This window comes from Mchenga conophoros, linkage group LG3 (genome assembly GCF_057382185.1).
Source record: "Mchenga conophoros isolate Kocher_MC1m ecotype Shallow Benthic linkage group LG3, M_conophoros_male_GT1.1, whole genome shotgun sequence".
NCBI lineage: Eukaryota > Metazoa > Chordata > Actinopteri > Cichliformes > Cichlidae > Mchenga > Mchenga conophoros.
In genome coordinates this window covers 78,099,129-78,110,161 of record NC_140528.1, presented here as the reverse complement: position 1 = coordinate 78,110,161, position 11,033 = coordinate 78,099,129, and the positions used below count along the sequence as shown (strand labels likewise).

Below are 11,033 nucleotides of genomic sequence, written 5' to 3'. Positions count from 1 at the left end.
CCGATAAATAATATACTATAAAAAAAGTTGCCATCTTAACGCCAGAGCGTTTGCATTCTGTGGGTCACCACGTTGGGGTTTTAGCATCTGAGGTGAGAAAGCACTGTGTGTCATGGATATGCATCCGCAGCTATATTATTTATCGGATAATTATATTGAAAATGTTCCAACAAATGATATGAATCTACAATAAACATTGCATACATCATTTCCTGGATTGTTATACTTTATTATTATTATTATTATAAATTTTGTGTTGCAGCATCAGAAAAGTTGTCCAAACTCAAAAAACACTCATTACACCAGCGTTACACCTGCTCTGTCATAGCATACTGAAGACAGGTGGTTCTGCTGAGAAACAATTTTTTTTTTTATTTAGAAAAAAAAACCCCAAACAAGACAACAACAGACAAACAAGAGACAGATATTTGATGTGACAGACCTCACGATCTCAAAGTCAGCTTTGCTCAGACCACACCGTGTTATTGTTTCCTGTTGCTCATGATGTATATCTCACTCTCTCCTCGACAAACCTCCATCTAACTCTCAGCTTAAGAAACACTTGACAGTCTTTAATGTCCTGACTTATGTCCTTCAACATCAAAATTAATAAAGACAACAATATCCTGTTCATCATATTTATTACAAGCTTAACTTTTAATCACAATACAGAAGCGATCTTATTTTTTTGGGACAGACACAACGTATCAACGCTATCTTAAAAAGTTGGTTGTGTTCAGGCTGTCTGGTTGCAGCATGGATAACACGAGTTTCTTATTTCTCCCCTGTTGCATGCCTCCTGGTTTTAATTGTTCCATGCAGATGAAGTGTTACATCCTGATGATCATCAGAGTCTAGATCAAGAGCTGAGTCATAAGAGTCAAACACGATTTCCCTTTATGAGATGCAACTAAAAAACAGAGCTTAATAGCTCTCAGAAGAGGCCATTTAAGCTCATCATCATAAAGTTATTCTTGGCAACTACTGAAGCAGTTTTTCATGATTTCCTTTTAAACTAATCCTCCTGATGCCCTCACTGTCCGTTTACGCTAGCTTTCTGTTGATTGGCTGCCCGTCATAAACTGTAGATTTACCAACCAGACCTGTGTAGGTGAGATTAGTTATATCTGTGACATCAAACTGATGCAAGGGTTTAACGACTAAATTTATCTCTGAACAATCAGCCGTCTGTACTTATGACTCACAGGGGTTATTCGTACGTAAGACGACCTCATTATCTGAAACTTTGGCCATCTTTAATATGAACATACACAAATGTACCAGTATATGTGTGACAGATGGTAAGGAGATTTATGAAAGGTCTTCTTTAAAGATAAGCATTAATTTATTTCAAATGTCTGTGTTTGCTATGCTGTGTCACCTGTTTATTCACATCTCTACATTATTTGTTAAGATTCTTATTTCCACCTAAATGATAAAAATGATGTGCCCAATTTATTACTTACTACAGCCATTATCACATTAATACTTTGAATACTTTGTTGAATGTAGATATAAATGTTGCTAATAAAATCTGAGCACGTAGGTCAGACAAATAGGACTGCTTCTGTTTATGTATCTAAGGCAGAATATCTGAGAAGAAGTTTGCAGTAGAGCAGTTTGAATTCTTCACCAAACTGAACTGCCTGGGCTGAAACAAAAGAGACATAAATTCTTTGATAATAAAGAAAAAAAATTAGCAAAAGAAGAGAAGAATAATGAATAACATCAGTGATTTGTAGGTATTTCAGTTCCAGGACTTACAGAAGCTGCAGAGAAGTAAATCTCTTACATGAAGTTTGAAGATCGCCACAGTGTGTGGAACAGTGGTTGCTTGTTATGCTTGATTTCTCAGAGAAGTCGTGTGTGTGTGAAATTAGGTTATAACAAATTCAGTTTGCTATTTGCTTAATTAGTAGAAATATCTTTTTAGTTTAAAAAAGAATACATATTTCATTTTACCTTTTACCTTATTACCTTAGAATAATACTTTAGAATAAAAATTTATACAAATTAATATTATTATATATTATTATAATAATTTACATGCAAATAGAAACTGAATTTTCAGATAGTGCTAAAAAAAAGGTATTTTCTCAGTTACAGTTACAACTAGAAAGTTGTGAAAATGGCCCAAAATTGGGTTGCTCTTTCTTTCTTTTTGATAGTTAAAGCTTGAAAAGTGTAAATAATATTATCATTATTGTGTTATACAGTTATAATATAATAAAATATAATATAATCATGTTATATATTATAATCCTTGAGATATTCATGTTCGTCCGTTCAGTTCATCAGATTTTAATACTCAAAAAACAGGACTGAATATATGCATGTGTGTATGTGTCAAATCCCTCACGAGAGATCAGTGTGACAGCTTTCACTCTGTGCTGATCTTCCTGTTGTTTTTCAAGTGTTTCGTAGAAGCATACACCACATTTGTGTCCAGCTCACTCTGTGGTACAGGCCTTCTGATTTTAGCTTTGGGATGGAAATTCAGTGCTGCATAGTTCATGTCATCAGAGTCCACATTCTGTAAATAAAAATGTTCAAAGTCACTAATCCTGCACATTACTTGTTAACCTCTTAACATCCAGAAGGTCACAGGGAACCCATCTAGTGTTGGGGTCCAGCTACTCAAGTTTCATCATTAAAATGAAAGAGCTTTTGAGAGAAAAACTGCAATGCCAAAATGAATATGTGAGACTTAATTTGGATGTTAGCATCCTGTAATTCCTTAAAATGTGCATATTCAAGCATGGTATGGTCAGGCTCCAACTGTTACCCTAAATGGGTTCAATATCTTGCTTGGTGAGAATAAATCTTAAATAGATTACCTCACTCTGTTGTGGATTCTGTCCATCATCTTGAGCTAAATGACAGGAACAATCCATCCGTCAGTAATTCGCTTCTGCTTTTGTATTTGTAATTTAAATGAAATGAAATCATATAAATACCTGAGTGAAATTTCCTGATTTGGACAGCCAGACCAATGATGACCAGTAGAAGGAGAACAATTAAACTGCCCAGGATCACAGGCATCACATTTGTTAATCCATCAAACACATCTACAAAATGGACAATTTAAATAAAACTTTGTGTAATATACTGCCTATGACAGTAAAAAGTCATGCAAAATAACAAGATTTAAATGACAGAAAACATAATTACACTCTTACCTTGCACCTTTAAATATGTTCCACTTGAAATTACCGTCTTTTCATCATTGTACTCTCCACAGAAATACAAGCCAGAGTCAGATGAATCCAGATGTTTGATCTTGAGAAACAGCACAGAGGTGTTGGACGTCATGTTAAATTTGCCAGCTTGAAAACCATCTTGGAGAGAAGCATTTCCTTCAGCACTGACCATAGATGAGATTCTGCTCACGTTGGGTCTGTTGGTCATTTTGAACCAGGTTATGTGACCAGTATGTCTGCTAAAGTTGGAGCACTCCAGTGTGACTTCTTCACCAGCCTGAACCTCCACAGCATAAAACTGTGTGACTATGGAAGAGATCCAACCTGAACCAAACAACAAAATAAACTTCAAACTCCACCAAAACCAAACAATACCTATGAACTACACTGGCCATTCAGTGTCTCAAGATTCAGTTCTCTTGGATTACTCAACAAAATGTAATTCTTGTATGAGGAAAAAAAGTGATAGGTCTACTTACTGAAGGTGTAGAGTAAAACTGCAATCCACTTAAATTTCAGCATTGTGTGTATGACCACTGCAATGTTGCTAACTGAACTGTGCTCCAGTAAAAGTGATCTCTACATAAAGAGGCGGGCTGCTCTTTTATATGTACCGTTCCTCAGCCTGACGGTGCCACCAGATTTAGGAAAATGGTGCAAACCTAAAGCTTTAGGAAGAACAGAACATCAATATTTTATTGTTTGACAGCATTTCAGATAATGCTGGTTAATAGGATATATTTAATAGATGACTTATTTTAAAATACAGTCTTAGTCTTACAGTCTCAAGTTTAAAATACATCTACAAAAGCAGTCAGTCTGTATCATTTTGATATATTAGATATTTGTTGTCTTTACAATTAGATGTTTTAAATAAGACTTTGCGCTAGTGGTTACGCAGCTCTTTGAAAAGGTTTAACTCAGCATCAGACGTGTCAGTAATAATACGTGACAAAAATTCCTGATATCGAGCACTCGCTGAGGTTCTCTGTTGATTCTGTAACTGTTAACATTGCATGAAGCAGACTATTGGCCCCAAACTAAATAAAGTATTAATACTATAATCAAGTATCTTTTTTCATCATGCATGATTATATTATGTTAGCAAGGCTTAGTAGGTTCAAGTGCATCTCAGTGTGGAGCCTTTAGCTAGTGTGGGTTTGAAACGTACAGCCTGTGGAGGAGTAAACCCTTTGATATGAGGCTGTGCAAGTGTCACCTTGCTACAGCAGAGGGTAGTGATGTGAGTTTGTGTGAATAACAACGTGAGATTGATTTACCACGAAGACGTGTCCTGATCTAGATTTGTTTAGCATGCAGCAACACAAATGCTCTTCGAGTGAACCGACTGAATCAGCCCTGAATAAATTAGCAACTTAGTGAAGCTCCTTGTTGAGCACAATTGTCACATCAGCTGGTGCACTCATTGTTTACTTTTTCGAATCAACAGGTCCTTTTTGTCCAGTCTCACAAAATTTGGGCAAAAATGTATTTAATCAGCTTTAACTTGGAATGATTGTTGGTACCACAGTCACTGATCTCAAAATTATGAAACTGCTTATCATTGTTAATTTTTGCATAGCGGTGATTAGAGCTCACTCAGAATGATGTGACCAATGTAAAACATTTGGCGTCTGGGTCTGTCTGAGGGATTTATTTCCTCCTCTTGATGCTTTTTTTTTTTTTGCTGCTTCTCTTTTAAAGTCCTTTCAGAGACGCAGAGATCCAACCAAGTAGCTCATTTAATGATGGAAGTGATGTTTCAGTCACAACACATGTCGGTTCTTCAGCATTAGTTAATGTTTGTGTTTTGATACATCATAGCAGTTTCTTTAGTAGACAGATTACCTATAAACTATGTTCAGACATTCAGATGATGCATTCAGTCCACTGCATTGTGTTAAATAAATATTTTTATTGGAAATTAAACAAATACACTTCAAACATGCAGTATGAAAAATGTCTCACCATAATAAAATAACATAATATTAACATTTTTGTGCTGACTGTCAAGTCTACTACAGATAACAGCAGAAGCTGACCCAGAGTGCTTTAAACACAGATTTGCATCACAGGTCTCCAAACAGGCATTTTCACAATGAAACTGAAAGGCGTGTTTTGTTGTCTTAACTCTGGAAAGTAAAAGTCACAGAGATTCAGTTGTCATTGAAATGTCTTCAGATTTGGCAAACTGATGATCTCATCAGTCATGACAGACCAGCCTCCCCTACATAAGCTGCCTTTATAAGTTGGAAGTATTGGTACCACTATTGTTTCATTAGGAATAAGACACATTGGAATATTCTCATTGTTTAACATAAATGACAGAATGTTACATAAATGTTATATAAATTAGCTTATATACAAAACTGTAACTTTTGTGCACCACTACAACCCTGGTCCATAGCAACGAATCGTTGGCTGCCCTTGGAAGCCATCGCTAGATCCTCTTGTTTCAGGAAAACCAGGGCCACAGGTGTCCTCACGTCAGCGCCTCACGTCAATCAGGTCCCAAACCTTCAGACTCACAAACTGGCCCATGTGTGGATTACCTCTGGCAAAGTAGATCTGGGCCACAAAAGGGCCGTCATTTTTTGCGGTATGTGGGCCATGTGTAAGTTGTGTGCAGCCACGGGCCAGTTGCAGACACACTGCTGGACCTGTGCTGGCCCAGAACAGTTTCAGCTCTGGCCCCAGATGTCAGCCTAATGTGTACCTTAATCAAGCCAACTAATAACAACATGTGCCGGAACATAATAGCGCAAAAGTAGCATGACGAAACTTTATTCAGATAGTGAATGGACTGATGCTTATATAGCGCTTTTCTACTCTCATGGATTACTCATAGTGCTCTATACAACATGCCACATTCACCCAATCACACACTTTCTCTAAACTGAGTGCTTCCTAACTGCATTCACACTCTTGACATGCAGACTGGAGGAGCTAGAGATCGAACCACTAACCTTCCGATTAGTAGGTGACCTCCTCCTGAGCTACAGCCTCCCAGTAGTAAACATGAGTAAACCCTCACAAGGTTTTGGATAAAGTGTACACTCATGCATAAACCCTTGCATTTGAAACGTTGGCTACCATAGCAGTATAGTGTTGCAACATGGCATTTGGGTCTTCTAACTAAAATAGGAAAATAGGAACATAAATAGTGCCATCATTGCCAAACCTGGCCCACATCTTTTTGACAGACACCCTCCATGACACCAGTCAGTCAGAAGTGCCAGCTTGATGCCGGATCTGGGCCAGACCTGTTTTCTATGAGCCTGGGCCACATAAACCACAATCAGGCCAGATGTGGCATGCCATCACATAAACAGTGCCATCATTGCCAGACCTGGCCCATATCTGGATGACATACCATTTACCAAAAATAACTGTACACCATCTGTGAATGTGCTATTGGATTAGTTTATCATTTTGGTACAACGTAAATAGATCTAACCGTAGTCTTCATCAAGTACCTATCTGAAATCTCCAGAGTTTTACAGCCATAGCTGTGATAACGGGGATGAGAACAACAGTCACAACAACCAGTTTCAGTTTCATTTGGCATGCTGGCATGCTGAATTTAGCACATCAGACTTACAATTATCTCCTCCCAGTCTGCCAGTCAGCAAGAGTTTGTGGGTCACATTCATAATGCAACTTTGTCTTCTGATTCTTCCAACACTGAAGACATAGCTCAAACCAAAGTTGTGGTAACATCTGCAAAGTCAGTTCATTTTTATTTTGGAACTATTTTTTTTAACCATGACAAACAAAACATGTCAGCTAACGGCTATTCAGAACTACGTGTCATGGTTCTGGGTCATTTGACCGACCATTTTGAGAGCGCGTTTTTGTGATTTATTTGTGTTGTAATGTAATTTCTGGTTTACGTTCTCTTGTTTGTTGGGTCCATTTTGTGCCTTTGTCTTTGTGTCTCCCTCTCTTGTAGTCTGTGTTTATGTGTCTGTATTGCTCCTCGCACTTCTGTGTCTTGGACAGGTCGTTGCATTTCTTTTCCTTTTTCTGTTCACATTTCCCTCCTTGTGTTTCATTCCATCTTTCCCCTTCCGTCATGTGCATTCATGTCTCCCTCTCCCACAGTGTCTCGTCTCCCTTTTTGTGTCTCCTCCCTTTGTCTCCCCGGTCTGTCTTGTGTCCATGTGCGTTTCTTCCTTCCGGCCCCAGAGTCTGAACCAAAAGTTTGGTGCAGAAACCTGTGGTCGGGGCTGTGCAGAGCTTGCAGCAGGCTCTGGGTGCTGCGGCTGGAGCTCGCGTTGAGGGCTTAGCCATCTATTCCTGGGAACCGGAATGGGTGGAGGAACTGGCCAAACCCCATCCATTACCACCCGAGAAACAGGGATGGATGCAGGGAAAGGTTCAGGTCCTGGCCACTCTCACCCTAGGAGCAGGGGCAGGCGCAGGAGCTAGCTGGACACCAGCCACCCCCACCGAAGGAACAGATACGAGTGCAGGAGTGGACTGAGTGTCAGCTGCCTTTGCCCTGGGAACCGGTGTGGGTACAGGAGCCTGCTGGACACCGGCCACCCTCACGCAAGGATTTGGTACAGGCCCAGAGGTGGACTGGCCTCACCGTAGGAGCAGGCAACAATGGACACCAGCTGCCCCCACCTGAGGAACTGGTATGGATGCGGGGACACACTGGGCCCTAGCTGCTCTAGGAACCAGGACAGGGACCGGCTGGGCCCTGGCCACCATCACCTGAAGAACTGGAATGGGTACAAGGTGGCCCAAGCTGCTCTGCAAGCAGGAATGCAAACAGGAACAGGAGCAGGGACTGGCTGGGCCCTAGCCACACTCACCCAGGTGCACCCACAATGGGTGCAGTGGAAGGCAGGGTCCAAGTCACACGGCCAGCAGGAACAGGCTGAGCGACATGTCTTGATGCATGCTCAGTCATCCAGGTAAGTAAATCCATAAAAGTTGATTCTGTTCATCTGGACATGTTGTTTTCAGTGGGAGAAACGTTTCATCACTGATCCAAGTGACTTCTTCTGTCTGAGCTGACTGCAGGTTTCCCCAGACTTATAAACACAACATTTGCACAATGACTGAAACTAGCACCACTGAATGAACAGTGGGCTGTGAGGTCAGTTCCTTGATCATTAATATGCAAATTGCCATGGCCACTGATCAATGGCCGTGAGCACCATCCACAGAGAGTTGGGAAATGGCTGCATTTTAAGATGGGGAATAATGTACCCTTAGGCCTCCTCCTCGATTCAGAGATAGTTTTTCCCTTTTCATGTAAATGACCTCCTTGACTCCGCGCTCAAACCAGCGTTCCTCCCTGTCCAGGGTGTACACATCCTCACCATTGAAAGAGTGTCCACTGGCCTGTAGGTGTAAATAGACTGGGAGTCCTGGCCTGACGAGTTAGCTCTTCAAACGTGTTTACCATTGAAACCGCTGAGAGGCTGAGAGACAGGTTCTGAAATAACCACAGGAGATCAGAAATGATCAGTTTCAGAAACATAATGATCTGTAATTAGAGTCTCAGAGGGCAGAATAGTGTTTATGGAAGCAGGATGAATACGACCAGTCTTCTGACAGCCCAGCACGGGCTAGTCATTAACCCTTTTGCAGAGTGAACAGGAGATTTTGACTGATGGTGAGCAGGAGGAAAAAAGTGAGTCTAACTCACCACAGGAAACTGCTCTAAATTGTTCTTCCTGTGCTACTTCTGTCTCATTGGTGTGTATGAATACTGTAAGTGTGGTGCGAGTTAACCTCACCTGCGTGTTAACCTCACCTTTGTGTTTGGGACCTTTCCTGGGTTTCCACCCTCTACATCCACACACTTTGAGGTAACAAGTTCACCTATTGAAAATCTTATTTCCAGCAATAACTTAAGATTAACTAACTGCTTTCGTGAAGCTGGTTCTTGTTGCTTGAATGGTTGCTCAGTATTTGCCCTGTGAATTATTCACCCTTTTTTTCTCTTCTGCACAGAAATCTTAGAGTTTTGTCTGAGACAGAAAGACAGAGATTGATGAAAGAAAGTCTTACAGAGAAAATGATTTGTGGTTTACTGCTGTGCTGTAAATAAACTTTTATTGAGTTGCATCTGCATTCCAGAACTACAGTTATGATTCAGTGTGTTTCTTTCAAGACAGAGACAATTGACATACATGTAGCACTACAATTTTACTTGTAACTTAAATAAGAATATTCTCATAACGTTTGGTCTGCTGTGGTTTGAGGCAAGTAATTATCATCAAAATGAGTAAAATATGAATGTGTATTTTATTGGGATGTCTTAAAAAAAGCTCTACCTTAAACCGTTAAATATGTTGCATTAGTGTTAAATTCACCAAAGAAATACAATAAGTCAAATGAGTCCAGCTGTTTGAGCTTAACAAACAGCACAGTGGACATCATGTTATATTTGCCAATTTGAAAACCAACAAGGAGAGAAGCATTGATATCAGCACTGCATATAAACAAGATGCAGCTCGTGTCAGGTCTGTTGATCATTTTGAACCAGAATATGTGACCAGGAGTTGGAGCAGTGTGACTTCTTCACCAGCCTGAAACTCCACAGCATGAAACTCTGTGACTATGGAAGAGATCCAACCTGAACCAAACAACACGTTTTCATAAACTTCAAATTCCACAGGAACCAAACAATGCCTATGAATTGTTGTCAGTTCTCTTGAAATACTCAACAACAAGTAATTCTTTCATGAGAAAAAAGTGATGGGTCTACTTACTTAAGGTGTAGAGTAAAACTGCAATCCACTTAACTTCCAGCATCGTGTGTATGACCACTGCAATGTTGCTAACTGAACTGCGCTCCAGTAAAAGTGATCTCTTTGTAAAGAGGCGGGCTGCTTTGTTATATGTACAGTTCCTCATACTCACAGTGCCACCAGTTTTAGGAGAATGGTACAAACCTACAGCTTTAGGAACAAAATAATATACTAATGTTTTGACAGCATTTCAGATAATCTAGATAATATCTTTCTTAGAAGTTTACATACATGAAAAAGCTGTCGGTCTGCATAATTTTACCCAGCATTTGTTGTCGTCACCATTAGATGTCAAACATTTTTTAAAATAAAAATATACACTAGTTGTTACACAAGTCTTTGCAGAGGTTCAGCCCTACTTTATGCCAGAAATAATAATCTGATGTGACGCACTCGCTGAAGTTCTCTGTTGATTTTGTAACTGCTAACACTGCATGAAGCTGACTATTGGCCCCACACTAAAAAACAAATTAAACGTATTTTTTCACCATGCTTGATTATATTATGTTAGCAAGGCTTAGTAGGATCAAGTGCATGCAAGTGTGGACCCTTCACCTAGTGTGGCTTTGGTGTGCAGCACGTGGACGAGTAACCACATTGATTCGAGGGTGTGTAGGTGTCACCCTGAGAAGCAGAGGGTAGTGATGTGAGTTTGTATGAATAACAGAGTGAGGTTGACTTACAGTGAAGATGTGTCCTAATTTAGGTTTTGTCAGCAAGCAGAAACACAAACGCTCTTGATTTCTTCCAACTGACTGAATCAGTCCTCACTCTCTGAACAACTTAGCAGCTTTTAACAGTGAAGCTCCTTGTTGACTATAAAGAGCTCCATTGTCACGTCGTCTGGCGCTCAGAGCACACTCACCATGTACGTTTTTTAATCAACTATTCATTTTCTATATATCCATTATCAAGCCAGATTAAGTCAGATTTCTAAGATTAAAGTGGGGCTTATATACATATCATACAGTGGGGCAAAAAAGTATTTAGTCAGCCACCGATTGTGCAAGTTCCCCCACCTACAATGATGACAGAGGTCAGTAATTTGCACCAGAGGTAC

General features: G+C 39.9%; 1 protein-coding gene across 2 annotated transcripts; it reads right to left on the bottom strand.

Annotated features, from left to right (window-relative positions):
* Positions 1-208: 208 nt before the first annotated feature.
* On the bottom strand, positions 209-3,767 carry LOC146580628 (uncharacterized). 2 transcript variants are annotated; one of them, XM_085267376.1, is made up of 6 exons: positions 3,680-3,767; positions 3,370-3,524; positions 3,180-3,279; positions 2,958-3,068; positions 2,838-2,872; positions 209-2,533 (listed from the first exon to the last, which is right to left on the bottom strand). In XM_085267376.1, exons 1-6 carry the CDS (start codon positions 3,720-3,722, stop codon positions 2,381-2,383), a joined length of 597 nt encoding a protein of 198 aa, XP_085123502.1. In that variant the 5' UTR covers positions 3,723-3,767; the 3' UTR covers positions 209-2,380. The 2 variants fall into 2 exon arrangements, with proteins under 2 accessions (XP_085123502.1, XP_085123501.1); XM_085267375.1 differs by having other exon boundaries at positions 3,180-3,524.
* Between the last annotated feature and the right edge of the window lie 7,266 nt (positions 3,768-11,033).